This window comes from Nerophis lumbriciformis, linkage group LG19 (assembly GCF_033978685.3).
Source record: "Nerophis lumbriciformis linkage group LG19, RoL_Nlum_v2.1, whole genome shotgun sequence".
Classification (NCBI taxonomy): domain Eukaryota; kingdom Metazoa; phylum Chordata; class Actinopteri; order Syngnathiformes; family Syngnathidae; genus Nerophis; species Nerophis lumbriciformis.
The window spans coordinates 38,377,237-38,395,474 of NC_084566.2; the positions used below are offsets into that span (position 1 = coordinate 38,377,237).

General features: G+C 37.0%; 1 protein-coding gene across 4 annotated transcripts in view; it reads left to right on the forward strand.

Annotated features, from left to right (window-relative positions):
• The window catches only part of LOC133618439 (myosin IXb), a 158,785-nt gene that overhangs the window by 61,097 nt on the left and 79,450 nt on the right, over positions 1-18,238 (forward strand). For all 4 annotated transcript variants that reach the window (XR_009817306.1, XM_061978788.1, XM_061978790.1 and 1 more), the window contains exons 9-15: positions 3,459-3,551; positions 7,126-7,242; positions 9,310-9,444; positions 9,542-9,654; positions 9,721-9,862; positions 15,546-15,735; positions 15,816-15,873. Coding sequence is in view for 3 of the 4 variants with exons in the window: in XM_061978788.1 (XP_061834772.1) it covers positions 3,459-3,551; positions 7,126-7,242; positions 9,310-9,444; positions 9,542-9,654; positions 9,721-9,862; positions 15,546-15,735; positions 15,816-15,873 (848 nt within the window). In the remaining variant the exon portion in view is untranslated. The remainder of the gene's footprint in view (positions 1-3,458; positions 3,552-7,125; positions 7,243-9,309; positions 9,445-9,541; positions 9,655-9,720; positions 9,863-15,545; positions 15,736-15,815; positions 15,874-18,238) is intronic.

The following is an 18,238-nucleotide window of genomic DNA, read 5'->3' on the forward strand; positions in this document are numbered from 1 at the left end:
AAATACAGTTTTTCATTAATTAAAAAAATATATTTAAAAAAAAGTTTTATTCACGAAATCGCGTAACAACAATGACAATCGACACCGCTTCCCGTAACTTCCTATCGAGCCATTCCGAATGCCATGCGCGAGGCTATTTATAGCACCGCTGCCAAGCACGAGGCACCAGTTGCCATTGTTTCCAAACGAGCGAACGATCATGGAATCAGCCGGAGAAAAATCGCAAACGAGTCTTAAACCGAAAAGAAAACTGCAGTCATTCCGTGAAGAATATTCAAAAGCCTATCCGGGAATAATTATCCGTTCCAAAAAGGGTGAAAACTACGCGAATTGCACCTTGTGCAGACAAGATATTTTGATCGGACACGGAGGAATTAGCGATGTAAAAGACCACGTTGGGACAAAAAAACACAAGTCTAATGCCGTGTTTATACTATTTATGCTTTCAAGTCCAAGTTGAAGAAATCTTGTTAAATGTTGACAGCATAACTACCAAAATACAGAAGTATGTCCTTAATATTTTTGCAGTGCTATTTCTGTTGAAAAGTTCAAATGATTACATTAGAGATGTGATGTGCCACTTTTCAAGTGTCTGATGGCTTAAATAAATTTTCATTAATTTTTCATATTTTGAATTCTTTTGAAAGGCTTACAAAAAAACTACATTTGAATTGTAATTCCATGCTATTGACAGGACTATTAATTTTAATGAAGTTAGCTTACCATGTTTACAGTATGATAATTGTGATAGAAATGTGAATTTTAGGCACAGAATATTTTTTACAATTGAACAAGGCAGTAGATTATACAAGCTTGGACAGAAAGTTAATAATGACACCAATTTCTTTTTTTAATGGAATTGTTTAGTACTGTTTTACCATTTGTTTACTGTAAAAAGTGTTTATACTGTTTATACTTTCAATTAACAAATTGAAGTCTTGTGAAAGGTTGACAGGATAACTGGCATTAACTGTCAAAATAATTTCAAACTATTGAAGTTAGCTTACAGAATAAACATGTCAATCAACCCATATGATTTTTGCTGTAATATTTTTGTTTTGAAAAGTCACTGTGACTGATAGAAAAGTGATGGTTTTAGCAACATTTTAACCTGTCTGAATGCTAATAATCATTTTGCGTCGGGGGGCGAAGCCTGAACCCCCCACCAGGACTTTGTCCTGGACCTACCGGGGCCTGCGGCCCCTGGACCCTGGCTACTAGGTTTTTCTAATTTCAAAAGTTGGCAGGTATGTAATTATAATTGGAATTTAAAATGTTAATGTAATATTTATGTCATTAATTGAATGTTAAAGTTGAAGTACCACTGATTGTCACACACACACACTAGGTGTGGCGAAATTATTGTCTGCATTTGACCCATCACCCCCCTGGGAGGTCAGAGAATCATTTTTGGTGATTTAACCCCCAATTCCAACCCTTGATGCTGAGTGCCAAGCAGAGAGGTAATGGCTCCCATTTTTATAGTCTTTGGTATGACTCAGCCGGGGTTTGGACTCATAAAATAACATTTAATTCTTTAATTCAATATTTAACTAAATATTGATTCCATCCATCTATCCATTTTCTATACCGCTAACCTCACTAAGGTCGCGAGTAAGCTGGCACCTATCTCAGCTAACTTTGGGGCGAGAGGCGGGGTACACCCTAGACTGGTCGCCAGCCAATCGCGGGGCACATATAGACAAACAATCACATACACTCACATTCATAACTATACCTGCATTAAGCATATTGCCATAATCTCCAATTTGTGTAAAAGAATGTAGAGCAGGAGTGTCAAACTCAAATACAGAGTGGGCCAAAATTTAAAACTGAACAAAGCCGCGGGCCAAGGTTGAACAAATTAACCTTTTAATAGGGACCCAAACAAGTTTTGCATTGAATATTGAACAAGCAAGGCTTATATAACTTTATAGTGACATGCAAAATCGACTTTCAAATAATAATAAAAATCAAAAAATATTAATGACATGTCAAATACAATTTAAATAAAAATTGAATGCCTCTTTTCTATTTGCAGCCTTCTGAGGTAAATATCAACATTAACTTTTTCCACAGGCTAATAAGTTTGAAAATAAAATAATAATGAATAAACCAACCATTCAGGACTTTAAACTGCCCAGTTTGCAACACGCTGATCTAATAATCTGATGTGCCCAAGCCAGATACCTGCCATCTTTTCTTGGATGCTAGTTCATTAATGTCGGGGGCTGAGGCAACCTTCATTATCGAATGAAGGTGTTCATCAGTCATTATATCTCGTAGTCCACCCAGACCACAGTCTTGGGGGCGTGCCTTTAAAGGCACTGCCTTTAACGTCCTCTACGAGCTGTCGTCACGTCCGCTTTTCATCCATTCTAACAACGTGCCGGCCCAGTCACAAGATATGTGCGGCTTCTGTACGCACACACACGTGAATGCAACGCATACCTGATCAACAGCGATACAGGTTACACTGAGGGTGGCCGTATAAACAACTTTAACACTGTTAGAAATATACGCCACACTGTGAATCCACACCAAACAAGAATGACAAACACATTTTGGGAGAACATCCGCACCGTAAACAACACAAACACAACAGAAAAAATACCCAGAACACCTTGCAGCCCTAACTCTTCCGGGCTGCAATATACACCCCCGCTATCCCACCTGCACTTGGGCGGAAGGTTTGAGACAGGTCGCCACTCCTACTTTTTTGGGAGTTAGTGATTGATATTTTAGACCTTGCAAAGTACATTCAAAGCAAAACCTGCTGGCGCAGGGCATGGAGCAGTTCAGAGTTATTTCTCGCACTTTCAGACCGACCAGTAGCCTACTTCTCTGGTTGAATTTCCACAGACAAGAAGTAATGCCGGTAACCAATCAGGTGTTGGGATCCGCCCACTGACTTTGCGTCTGTGTTTGAGAGATCAGATAAATTCATCTACCCGACACACTGGCTCATGAAATAATTAAGTAAATCCTAGAATAATTAATTAAACAGTGAAACAATTAAATAAATGATGAAATAATCAATTAAATATGACACAATAATTAATAACAAATGTGTGAAGTGAATGAATAATGGGTTCCCAGTTGTCATTATAAAGCGCTTTGTCTAGAAATGTCCTATATAAATCTAATCCAATAATCAATAATTAAAAATAAATATAGAAATTATAATTAAATTAATAATTAAATGTAATTTTACATTAAATACGCTCATGACATATTTAATAACACATTTATGTATTTAGTTAAAATTAGAATTAAATAGTGGCACATTTTCGCAATTATTGAAATATTTATGTATTTAATATATTTAATCTTGACACACTGTTTGCAATGACTTCTTACTCTGGTGTGTTGCATTGTGTTTTAGCCTTTTCTGCTTGGCAAACGTGACAAATTATATTTAAAAAAAACATCAATGTAGATGGTTTTGTACATTCCAGGTCAAAAAGGAGCTGCTTGTAAAGACTCTGGCCGAGAGGAGAATATCAACCAACAGCGGCACAGTGTTTTCACAATACACACTACTGGAGGAGGTACTTACTGAATGACTCATTGGGTGTATTGTTTTTGGTTCAAGGTTACTTTCTGTTTTGTAACTGGAGTTATGAGTACAGTGAAACCTCGATTTACGAACTTAATTGGTTCTTGACCAGGATTCGTAAATAGAAACGTTTTGTATAGTGAAGCAAATTTCCATGTAAATATGAATACTGGGTTCTAGCCTTGAAGAAAGTCCACATTTTAGTGAAGGTTTTTACACTTTGAACAAAATATAAAGTACTATACAGTACTGTATATAGGGTTGCAAAGGGGTGGAAAGTTTCCGGAAACTTTCCGAAAATTTACCATAATAGCATAATATTGTGAAAATCCAGTCCATAGTGGATCTAACATAATAGTGTGAGAGTCTAGTCCATAGTGGATCTAACATAATAGTGTGAGAGTCCAGTCCATAGTGGATCTAACATAATAGTGTGAGAGTCCAGTCCATTGTGGATCTAACATAATAGGGTGAGAGTCCAGTCCATAGTGGATCTAACATAATAGTGTGAGAGTCCAGTCCATAGTGGATCTAAGATAATAGGGTGAGAGTCCAGTCCATAATGGATCTAACATAATAGTGTGAGAGTCCAGTCCATAGTGGATCTAACATAATATTGTGAGAGTCCAGTCCATAGTGGATCTAACATAATAGTGTGAGAGTCCAGTCCATAGTGGATCTAACATAATATTGTGAGAGTCCAGTCCATAGTGGATCTAACATAATAGGGTGAGAGTCCGGTCCATAGTGGATCTAACATAATAGTGTGAGTCCAGTCCATAGTGGATCTAACATAATATTGTGAGAGTCCAGTCCATAGTGGATTTAACATAATAGTGTGAGAGTCCAGTCCATAGTGGATCTAACATAATAGTGTGAGAGTCCAGTCCATAGTGGATCTAACATAATAGTGTGAGAGTCCAGTTCATAGTGGATCTAACATAATAGTGTGAGAGTCCAGTCCATAGTGGATCTAACATAATAGTGTGAGAGTCCAGTCCATAGTGGATCTAACATAATAGTGTGAGAGTCCAGTTCATAGTGGATCTAACATAATAGTGTGAGAGTCCAGTCCATAGTGGATCTAAAATAATAGTGTGAGAGTCCAGTCCATTGTGGATCTAACATAATAGTGTGAGAGTCCAGTCCATAGTGGATCTAACATAATAAGGGTGAGAGTCCAGTCCATAGTGGATCTAACATATTAGTATGAGAGTCCAGTCCATAGTGGATCTAACATAATAGTGTGAGAGTCCAGTCCATAGTGGATCTAATATAATAGTGAGAGTCCAGTCCATAGTGGATCTAACATAATAGTGTGAGAGTCCAGTCCATAGTGGATCTAACATAATAGTGTGAGAGTCCAGTCCATAGTGGATCTAACATAATAGTGTAAGAGTCCAGTCCATAGTGGATCTAACATAATAGTGTGAGAGTCCAGTCCATAGTGGATCTAACATAATATTGTGAGAGTCCAGTCCATAGTAGATCTAACATAATAGTGTGAGAGTCCAGTCCATAGTGGATCTAACATAATAGTGTGAGAGTCCAGTCCATAGTGGATCTAACATAATAGTGTGAGAGTCCAGTCCATAGTGGATCTAACATAATATTGTGAGAGTCCAGTCCATAGCGGATCTAACATAATATTGTGAGAGTCCAGTCCATAGTGGATCTAACATAATAGTGTGAGAGTCCAGTCCATAGTGGATCCAACATAATAGTGTGAGAGTCCAGTCCATAGTGGATCTAACATAATATTGTGAGAGTCCAGTCCATGGTGGATCTAACATAATAGTGTGAGAGTCCAGTCCATAGTGGATCTAACATAATAGTGTGAGAGTCCAGTCCATAGTAGATCTAACATAATAGTGTGAGAGTCCAGTCCATAGTGGATCTAACATAATAGTGTGAGAGTCCAGTCCATAGTGGATCTGACATAATAGGGTGAGAGTCCAGTCCATAGTGGATCTAACATAATAGTGAGAGTCCAGTCCATAGTGGATCTAACATAATAGTGAGAGTCCAGTCCATAGTGGATCCAACATAATATTGTGAGAGTCCAGGCCATAGTGGATCTAACATAATAGTGTGAGAGTCCAGTCCATAGTAAATCTAACATAATATTGTGAGAGTCCAGTCCATAGTGGATCTAACATAATATTGTGAGAGTCCAGTCCATAGTGGATCTAACATAATAGTGTGAGAGTCCAGTCCATAGTGGATCCAACATAATAGTGTGAGAGTCCAGTCCATAGTGGATCCAACATAATATTGTGAGAGTCCAGTCCATAGTGGATCTAACATAATAGTGTTAGAGTCCAGTCCATAGTAAATCTAACATAATATTGTGAGAGTCCAGTCCATAAGGGATCTAACATAATATTGTGAGAGTCCAGTCCATAGTGGATCTAACATAATAGTGTGAGAGTCCAGTCCATAGTGGATCCAACATAATAGTGTGAGTCCAGTCCATAGTGGATCTAACATAATATTGTGAGAGTCCAGTCCATGGTGGATCTAACATAATAGTGTGAGAGTCCAGTCCATAGTGGATCTAACATAATAGGGAGAGTCCAGTCCATAGTGGGGCCAGCAGGAGACCATCCCGAGCGGAGACAGGTCAGCAGCGCAGAGATGTCCCCAACCGATGCACAGGCGAGCGGTCCACCCCGGGTCCCGACTCTGGACAGCCAGCACTTCATCCATGGCCACCGGACCTTTGCCCCCCCCCTTCCACAAGGGAGAGGGGGGTAGAGGAGAAAAGAAAAGAAACGGCAGATCAACTGGTCTAAAAGAGGGTCTATTTAAAGGCTAGAGTATACAAATGAGTTTTAAGATGGGACTTAAATGCTTCTACTGAGGTAGCATCTCTAACTGTTACCGGGAGGGCATTCCATAGTACTGGAGCCCCAATAGAAAACGCTCTATAGCCCGCAGACTTTTTTGGGGCTCTGGGAATCACTAATAAGCCGGAGTTCTTTGAACGCAGACTTCTTGCCGGGACATATGGTACAATACAACATTTGATGCCGGGACATATGGTACAATACAACCAGCAAGATAGGACGGAGCTAGACCGTGTAGTATTTTATACGTAAGTAGTAAAACCTTAAAGTCACATCTTAAGTGCACAGGAAGCCATTGCAGGTGAGCCAGTATAGGTATATATATAGGTATATATGTATATAAAGGTATAGGTGTATTATGATCAAACTTTCTTGTTCTTGTCAAAAGTCTAGCAGCCGCATTTTGTACCAACTGTAATCTTTTAATGCTAGACATAGGGAGACCCGTAAATAATACTATAATAATAATAATAAAATAATAAAAAGCACACACACTGACAAGTACTGCACTGCACAGCAAGTGACGTGGAGGATTCCGCCTCCCCAAAATGACTTCTCCCTAAGGCACAAAATGAACGAATGAATGAAGCGTTGGAAGACAGAGAAATGGTTCGCGCACACAAGCATATTTGGCTAGATCTAATGGTTCATAAATCGAAACGTATGAGAAACGGGGTTTTGTAAATCGAGGTTGAAATGTATTTGTTTTGTTTCAAGGCCACATCTGCACGTGACTCCATGGCAAAGTCTTTGTACGGCGCTCTGTTTGACTGGATCGTCCTTCACATCAACCACGCTCTGCTCAACAGGCGTGACTTGGAGGAGTCCATTTGTGTAAGTCAAAGCATCAAGTCCAGGGTTGGGTCGAACAACTCCTCCAAAATAAATGTTTCATTCACATTGCGGTCGCAAACTTTAACAGCTGTATTAAATCCTTGGTGCAGGTCTGCAGGTGTTTTGATATGTTGTATTTGACATTAGGGTATTTTACTTAATGGTCTTTTTATGTTATGGTGTTACTTTCAAATGTGTTACATTATGTTGCATTACATTACTTTACGTCAGGGGTGCTCATTACGTCGATCGCGAGCTACCGGTCGATCTCGGAGGGTGTGTCAGTCGATCACCAGCCAGGCATTAAAAAAATAGTCCTAAAAATGAGCGATCATAAATCTTCACTATGACGTCACTTTCGTCACTTGATTGACATTCACGGCACCCGATAGTCTTCTGAAATGACGCTGGCTGCTGCCAGCTCATTAAAATTACCGACTGGAAGGCGAGAAACACTTTATTTCAACAGACTCTGTCGTCAAAACTCCAAAGACCGCGACTGCACAGTTGCACAGTTGCGCTAACTAAACGAGTCTCAGAAAGCTGGCGTGCACAAGCTAGCAAGCTACGGAGTTTGCCGACAATGTATTTCTTGTAAAGTACATACAAAGGAGTACGGAAGCTGGACAAATAAGATGCCAAAAACCAACCACTTTCATGTGGTATTGGACAGAAAGGACTTTTTTCCTCCTCCATTCGAAAATGCGGACATTATCAGCACCACTGTCTGATTCCTATCAATGCAAGTCATCACAATCAGGTAATACACCAACTTATATTCTTGTCTTCATGAAAGAAAGGAATCTATCTGTGTTAAACATGCTTGTATTATCTTTAAACACCTTTAACTTATTAACTATATGTGTTAAACATGCTTGTATTATCTTTAAGCACCTTTAAGTTGTTAACAATATTAACTATATGTATTAAACATTCTTGTATTATTATTAAACACCTTTAATTTTTTAACAATATTAACTATATGTGTTAAACATGCTTGCATTATCATTAAACACCTTTAACTTGTTAACAATATTAACTATATGTGTTAAACATGCTTGTATTATCTTTAAACACCTTTAAGTTGTTAACAATATTAACTATATGTATTAAACATGCCTGTATTATCATTAAACACCTTTAATTTTTTTAACAATATTAACTATATGTGTTAAACATGCTTGCATTATCTTTAAATACCTTTTACTTGTTAACAATATTAACTATATGTATTAAACATGCTTGTATTATCATTAAACACCTTTAATTTTTTAACTATATGTGTTAAACATGCTTGTATTATCTTTAAACACCTTTAACTTGTTAACAATATTAACTATATGTATTAAACATTCTTGTATTATCATTAAACACCTTTAATTTTTTAACAATATTAACTATGTGTGTTAAACATGCTTGCATTATCATTAAACACCTTTAACTTGTTAACAATATTAACTATATGTATTAAACATGCTTGTATTATCATTAAACACCTTTAATTTTTTAACAATATTAACTATATGTGTTAAACATGCTTGCATTATCTTTAAATACCTTTTACTTGTTAACAATATTAACTATATGTATTAAACATGCTTGTATTATCATTAAACACCTTTAATTTTTTAACATTAACTATATGTGTTAAACATGCTTGCATTATCATTAAACACCTTTAACTTGTTAACTATATGTATTAAACATTCTTGTATTATCATTAAACACCTTTAATTTTTTAACAATATTAACTATGTGTTAAACATGCTTGTATTATCATTAAACACCTTTAACTTGTTAACAAAAACATATATTTCATAAATAAGTAAATATAAATTATATATGTGAATGAGGTAGATCCCCACGACTTGATCAATTGAAAAGTAGCTCTCATGCAGAGAAAGTGTGAGCACCCCTGATGTAGATAATAGGTTTCACTATGTAAAGCGCTTTGAGTCGCTATATAAATATAAAAAAAAAGAAACTTGTGGCATGTTCCGATATGGTACCTCACTTAACGTTATGTTTTATGTTATGCTGTGTAACCTCACGTGCATGTTTTCCCAGTGTTTGTCCATTGGAGTCCTTGACCTGTTTGGCCTGGAGGACCTGCACCCCAACAGTTTTGAGCAGCTGTGCATGAACTATAGCAACGAGAAGCTTCAGTGTTTCATTAACCAGCAAATCTTCAAACTTCAGCAGGTCAGAAATGATTGAGAGCACTTGTGCCACACGTGTTGAAAGTGCCTTTATATAGCCTTTGTGATGAATATGTGGTTGTAACGGGACCATTTTGCAGGAAGATTATGTGTCAGAGGGCATCGGCTGTCAAAGCTTTGACTACAGCGACAACAGCGGCTGCATTCAGCTGATCGGCGATGGAATCTTCAGCATACTGGACGAGGAGAGCGAGTAAGTTAAAGTGCATCCATCCGTGAAACATAAAAAAGGAGCCAATCTTTTCTGTCTTCGTACTAGCCTCCCTCAATCAACCGATGAAGCACTGTTGGACAAGCTAAAGCTGCGGCTCAAGGACAACTCGCTCTTTGCGGCCTCCGCCAACTCCACCAACTCGTTTGTCATTCAGCACTTTGCAGGCAGCGTTCAATATTGTGTCAAGGTAAATCTGCATTCCCCATACTGCTAATGAATTATAACTGAAGGATGCCTGGTAGCCTTTTTAAGATGAAACAACTTGGAAAAACAGGATAATCTTTGTTAGTCAATGATTTGTGTCGGGGCTCACTGGAGTTTCCATCAGATCAGCAACTTATTCCAGTACGGTATTTATTAATGATGGATAAATGACGCTTCAGTGACTGTATGGCACTCTTATGTACACTGCACTGGTAATGGGTTAGTGTTTCATAAGGGTCATCTCCCAACTACTGAATTAAAAAAGTCATTACATTTGACTTGCAAATATAATTTTGTTTATTAAGATACCCTTTACCTATGCAATAGTAGTAGCTATTCTTTCTGCCTTCTAACATTTCCAAAAAATGCTTTGATACATGCACAGCATAAAGACAAAAGGGAATACTCACATTAGTTACATACAATAGCCATAAAAGTACAATTATTGACAGAAAAGTCAAAATTCTAACAGATTATTTGATGCAATGAGTTGGAAAACCAAAAATAGACAAAAAAGGAAGAAAATTATAGTCATTCAATATGTAAAGTCCTAATATTTTACAAAAGAAACTGAATTCGACTTGAAACAGGAAACAATACGTGAAGGTAGGCGAACACACCTCTACAACGCTAAATATATCCTGTGGTGTACCTCAGGGATCAATACTAGGACCTAAATTATTCAATCTATATATAAATGACATTTGTAAAGTTACAAAAGATTTAAAGTTAGTATTATTTGCGGATGATACAACAGCGGAGAGAACACACAGAAGATACTACAAATAACAACAGAAGAAATGAACAAATTAAAAAGATGGTTTGACAAAAACAGACTATCGTTGAATCTCAGTAGAACTAAAATAATGCTATTTGGTAACAGTAGAAGAGAAAGTCAAACACAAATACAAATAGACGGAATAGAAATTGAAAGAGTAAATGAAACCAAATTTCTAGGTATAATGATTGATGATAAATTGAACTGGAAATCTCACGTGAAAAATATACAACATAAAGTAGCAAGAAACACGTCAATAATGAATAAAGCAAAACATGTTCTAGACCAAAAATCACTTCATATTCTCTACTGCTCGCTAGTGTTACCATATCTGAGTTATTGTGCAGAAATATGGGGAAATAATTACAAAAGTACACTTCATTCATTAACGGTGTTACAAAAAAGATCAGTTAGAATAATACATAATGTTGGATATAGAGAACACACAAATCCTTTATTTATTGAATCAAAGATTCTGAAATTCTACGACATAGTGAATTTGCAAAAGCTAAAATTATACACAAAGCAAACTATAACCTGCTACCCAAGAATGTACAGCAATTATTCTCAACAAAAGAGGAGAAATATAATCTTAGGGAGAAATGTAATTTAAAACATTTGTATGCACGTACAACACTTAAGACCTTCAGTATATCAGTATGTGGAATTCAATTATGGAATGGATTAAGCAAAGCAATCAAACAATGTACTAATATGATCCACTTCAAGAAACTCTTCAAACTTAAAGTGTTTACAAAGTACAAAGAAGAAGAACCATGATAAACATTCTGAATTTATTTAACTCATCCATTCTTTCATTCTTTCACTCACAAAATAATCTTACTTATCTCAACATATGAAATGTAACTTACTTCACCAATTATTATTTATTTACTTATTTTATTGTGATTACTTATGGAGTATATTGTGAATAAATTGAGAACAGGAAGTGAACAAAAGTTTTAGCAACTGTTATGTAAAAGAAAAGGGGTAGGATTAAATAAGCTCTGCTTCTTCCTACTCCTTTTCGAACATGTTGAAAAGAGAAACTGGAGATTGTGATGTATCATGTTGTATACTTGCATGTTCCAAATAAACTCAAACTCAAACTTGCAAAATTAAGCACATCTAATTGTTTTCTGTATATTGAAATGAATAGCTGTGTAGAAAGTAATATGAAACGCACCACTAAGCCAAACAGTACAAAGCATTTACTTTATTTGACGGTATAAGATCAAAAATGATCACACTTTTCAAAACGTGTCCTTTTTCTTAGTTCCAATTAGATAGAAGAAGATGAAAATCAATGTCAAATGTCACACTTCTGACTTCATTTAGTACAAGCTGCTGCCTGTGAACCGAAAGGTTTGGCACTTCACAGTCAAACGACACAGCGGCTTTATCAGTCACATGTTTGTTTTTTTCTTAAAGTGGCACACATAGTATCACACCTTGTGTTTTATAAGGTATCCATGTTTCAGTATCGTTTAACACAGCACTATTTAATACTGTACCATGCTTTTATAAATAACTAGGAAAATAACGACCATGTTTCCCATACTTGCCAACCCTCCCGGATTTTCCGGGAGACTCCCGAAATTCAGCGCCTCTCCCGAAAACCTCCCGGGACAAATTTTCTCCCGAAATTCAGGCGAAGCTGGAGGCCACGCCCCCTCCTGCTCCATGCGGACCTGAGCGACGTGTCGACAGCCTGTTTTCACGTCCACTTTCCCACAATATAAACAGCGTGCCTGCCCAATCACGTTATAACTGTAGAATGATCGAGGACGAGTTCTTGGTTTCTTATGTGGGTTTATTGTTAGGCAGTTTCATTAACGTCCTCCCCAGCGCGGCAACAACACACAACAGCAGCAGTCACGTTTTTGTCTGCCGTAAACAGCAATGTTGTGACACTCTTAAACAGGACAATACTGCCATCTACTGTACATGCATATGCGCACACAAGGAGACGAAGCAGAATGCATCATCAGAGAGGGTGTTCAGCATGGTTAGAAAAATAGTGACAGAGAATAGAACAAGGATGGACAATTCCACCCTTAACTCAACAATGAGTAGATAAGTGTTATGTGTGTGTATATGTGTAAATAAATGAACACTGAAATTCAAGTATTTCTTATATATATATATGTATATGTATATGTATATGTGTGTGTATATATATATATATATATATATATGTATATATATGTCTTAATAAGGTTATCCAAAAAATAGTGCTCGATACCGTAGTAGAGCGCAATATATGTATGTGTGGGGGAAAAAAAAAATAGTCTTGTGATTTTTTTTCCGCACACATACATATATATGTATATATATATATATATGTATATATATATATGTATGTGTGGGAAAAAATCACAAGACTACTTCATCTCTACAGGCCTGTTTCATGAGGGGTTCCCCTCAATCATCAGGAGATGAGGAACCCCTCATGAAACAGGCCTGTAGAGATGAAGTAGTCTTGTGATTTTTTCCCACACATACATATATTGCGCTCTACCACGGTATCGAGCACTATTTTTTGGATAATCTTATTAAGACATATATATATATATATATATATATATATATATATATATATATATATATATATATATGTATGTATGTATGTATGTATGTATGTATGTATGTATGTATGTGTGGGAAAAAAAAAAATCACAAGACTATTTCATCTCTACAGGCCTGTTTCATGAGGGGGGGTACCCTCAATCATCAGGAGATTTTCATCTCCTGATGATTGAGGGTACCCCCCTCATGAAACAGGCCTGTAGAGATGAAATAGTCTTGTGATTTTTTTCCCACACATACATATATTGCGCTCTACTTCGGTATCGAGCACTATTTTTTGGATAACCTTATTAAGACATATATATATATATATATATATATATATAGCTAGAATTCACTGAAAGTCAAGTATTTCTTATATATGTATATATATATGTATATATATATATATATATATATATATATATATATATATATATATATATATATATGAAATACTTGACTTGGTGAATTCTAGCTGTAAATATACTCCTCCCCTCTTAACTACGCCCCCAACCACGCCCCCCCCTGACCATGCCCCCACCTCCCGAAATCGGAGGTCTCAAGGTTGGCAAGTATGATGTTTCCTATAAAGTTTTCGATTTCAAAAGAAGCATGAGTACTATCAGAGGCTAAAAGCTATACTGTAATGCCGATGACAGCAGCTTCTCCCAAATGACTGTTGACATTAACTTGCTAACGTTGTCTACTCGGGGAAACCTTACTCAATTCGCTTTTTTACTATACAGTATATTACTGTATACAGCAATATTAAAACAAACTTAATTTAGTTTTTTCAAAATGTAACCACTGCACTGCAAAAACTGAAATCTAAGTAAGATGAAATATCTCTAATAAGGGTGATATTTGCTTATTTTCTGTCTAATAAAAAAATTATTCTCGCTAAGCAGATTTTATGTTAGAGTCTTTTACTTGTTTTAAGTGTTTTGGTCCTAAATGATCTCAGTAAGATATTACAGCTTGTTGCTGAGATTTGATGACCTATATTGAGTAAAACATGCTTGAAACTAGAATATCAAGTGTTGCAAAGCTGTGTCATCAACACTCACAAGTATAAAACTACTTTTTTAAAGTAATTTTTTATTTCAAGCATGAAAAAAAAATCATGACTTTGACACAATTGTCTCATAATTAAAACAGATGACAGCCAAATGGACTTTGCTGTTTTATTTTCAATGAAACAATAGAAAACACGTACTCATATAGTAGTACAGTAAACAGACAGTTAATATTTAAACATTTAACATTTGACATTTCAAACAATTTTGAACAGAAATAGTTCATGCACATTCAGATAAATTCCTCAAAATTACAATTAAATTTTTTTTGGCCACACTCTAATTGCCTGGAAGAGCACGCACTTGGCACGATGATGTCATGTTATCCATGGAAAAATGCATTTTTAGACAATATGATTTGCCTGAGCGGCTAGGAGACCCCGAGAGTAACAAGCGGTTGCCTTGTTGCCTTTCCATTAAGAACAATAAATTAGTTTTTAGTATAAGTTTGCTGGTTTTATGAAATGTAATGCCGAGCGCATATCATTGTGTCAAGATAATGGCACTAGCATTTACTTCATTTAGGAATATTTTTCAGCATATTGAGCAAAAAGGTCTCTTTTTTTTCTACCAAGAAAAGTGCACTTGTTATTAGTGAGAATATACTTATTTTAAGCTATTTTTGGGTTCATTGAGGTTAGCTACTTTGACTTGTTTTGGAAAGTCTTGACAAGCCGAATTTTCTTGTTCTAATGGCAGATAATTTTCTTTAGTTCAAATAAAATGCCCCTAATTTTTGTAAAAAAAAAAATCTTGTTTTTGAACACTGACTTTTTGCAGTGTGCCTGTTTAGGAAGCAAACTAAATATGCTGGAAGTAGGGCTGCAACTAACGATTAATTTGATAATCGATTAATCTGTCGATTATTACTTCGATTAATCGATTCATAATCGGATAAAAGAGACAAACTACATTTCTATCTTTTCCAGTATTTTGGGGGGGGGGAAAACAGCATACTGGCACCATACTTATTTTGATTGCTGTTTCTCAGCTGTTTGTACATGTTGCAGTTTATAAATAAAGGTTTATTTAAAAAAAAAAAAAAAAAAAACTCTTCGCATGCGCATAGCATAGATCCAACGAATCGATGACTAAATTAATCAGCAACTATTTTTATAATCGAATAGTTGTTGCAGCCCTAGTTGGAAGTAAAGAAATTTGTCAGTGTTTTCAGTGTAGCAACTTCCCAATAAAGGTTTATAAAAATGAGTACAAAAATGATCATTTGTTATGTTCTGTAGGGTTTCCGACAGAAAAATACTGATCACATGCAGCCCGAAGTCGCATGCCTTCTACGCAGCAGTGAGCGGTCATTTCTGCATCACCTGGTCACGTCCAGTCCGGAGGCTTTGTTTCGGTGGGGTGTCCTTCGAGCCACCTTCCGCATCCTGGCAGTGTTCAAAAGCTTGGGAAGCAAATACGCAGAGAAGAGTAAGTGTATAGCTTTAGCCGCTAAGTGCACCTACAAGTGGGAGAGAAGGAGTGGTGAAATATGTCTTGTCTCACTTCAGTGGCCTCTCAACGCTCGTCCCGCAAATCCCTCAAAGAAATGAAATCGAGACTTTCCAGGTACAACTTTGATGATTTGATTGTTTTTATAAATTTTTTGGGGGATTGCAGAGCAGCTGACAATTCTGTGCATTGGTAACAGTACTTAAACCTTTATTTAGAATTATAGAATTTTTGTTTTATATTGTACATTTGAGCGAACGTTATTATTAGAACCTTACCTTTTAGTTGTGTGTACCAGTGGAATACACTGTGGAAGTCTACAATCGTTAAAGGGGAACATTATCACAATTTCAGAATGGATGAAACCATTAAAAATCAGTTCCCAGTGGCTTATTTTATTTTTCTAAGTTTTTTTCAAAATTTTACCCATCACGCAATATCCCTAAAAAAAGCTTCAAAGTGCCTGATTTTAACCATCGTTATATACACCCGTCCATTTTCCTGTGACGTCACATAGTGAAGCCAACACAAACAAACATGGCGGAAAGAACAGCAAGCTATAGCGACATTAGCTCGGATTCAGACTCGGATTTCAGCGGCTTAAGCGATTCAACAGATTACGCATGTATTGAAACGGATGGTTGTAGTGTGGAGGCAGGTAGCGAAAACGAAATTGAAGAAGAAACTGAAGCTATTGAGCCATATCGGTTTGAACCGTATGCAAGCGAAACCGACGAAAACGACACGACAGCCAGCAACACGGGAGAAAGCGAGGACGAATTCGGCGATCGCCTTCTAACCAACGATTGGTATGTGTTTGTTTGGCATTAAAGGAAACTAACAACTATGAACTAGGTTTACAGCATATGAAATACATTTGGCAACAACATGCACTTTGAGAGTGCAGACAGCCCAATTTTCATCAATTAATATATTCTGTAGACATACCCTCATGTCAGCAGGCCAGGGAAGCTAGGGTTGATATTCTTCTCTTGATCATCTTCGGTGGCGTAAGGGACGGTGTGAGCCAAGGCATCCAGGGGGTTTAGCTCGCTCGTCTGCGGGAACAAACTGCCGCCATTGCTTGCCGTGCTACCGAGGTCCTTTGTCCCTGAATTGCTCACACACTCCGGCAGATTCAATGGGGGTCTGGCGGCAGATTTCTTTGACTTTATCGTTGGAAATGCATCTGCTTTGAGTGTCGCAGGATATCCACACATTCTTGCCATCTCTGTCGTAGCATAGCTTTCGTCGGTAAAGTGTGCGGAACAAACGTCCAATTTCTTGCCACTTTGGCATCTTTGGGCCACTGGTGCAACTTGAATCCGTCCCTGTTCGTGTTGTTACACCCTCCGACAACACACCGACGAGGCATGATGTCTCCAAGGTACGGAAAACAGTCGAAAAAACGGAAAATAACAGAGCCGATTTGACTCGGTGTTTGAGAAAATGGCGGATTGCTTCCCGATGTGACGTCACAACGAGAGCGAATATTAGAAAGGCGTTTAATTCGCCAAAATTCACCCATTTAGAGTTCGGAAATCGGTTAAAAAAAATATATGGTCTTTTTTCTGCAACATCAAGGTATATATTGACGCTTACATAGGTCTGGTGATAATGTTCCCCTTTAATTTATAGTTATTGTCCAAGTCCTCCGCTCCTGTCATTTGTGACAGTGTTGAGTATGTTTTGAAAAAGATAGAGCTATATGTAAAAATATTTGTATTTTTTTATGGTGTTAAACTGCACTACATGTGTTACTAAAAAAAGTAAGGTAACCAAAATATTATACACTTCTCAGTATGATGCAGTGCAGTTGTACAGTACAACTAAAATAGTAAACATACTGTGGAAAGTAGAGTTTCTAATGCAACTAGAGATGTCCGATAATGGCTTTTTTGCCGATTTCCGATATTGTCCAACTCTTAATTACCGATTCCGATATCAACCGATACCGTTATATACAGTCGTGGAATTAACACATTAATATGCCTAATTTTGTTGTGATGCCCCACTGGATGCATTAAACAATGTAACAAGGTTTTCCAAAATAAATCAACTCAAGTTATGGAAAAAAATGCCAACATGGCACTGTCATATTTATTATTGAAGTCACAAAGTGCATTATTTTTTTTAACATGCCTCAAAACAGCAGCTTGGAATTTGGGACATGCTCTCCCTGAGAGAGCTTGAGGTGGGTGGGGTAGGGGGTAGCGGGGGGTGTATATTGTAGTGTCCCGGAAGAGTTAGTGCTGCAAGGGCTTCTGGGTATTTGTTCTGTTGTGTTACGGTGCGGATGTTCTCCCGAAATGTGTTTGTCATTCTTGTTTGGTGTGGGTTCACAGTGTGGCGCATATTTGTAACAGTGTTAAAGTTGTTTATACGGCCACCCTCAGTGTGACCTGTATGGCTGTTGACCAAGTATGGATTGCATTCACTCGTGTGTGTGAAAAGCCGTAGATATTATGTGATTGGGCCGGCA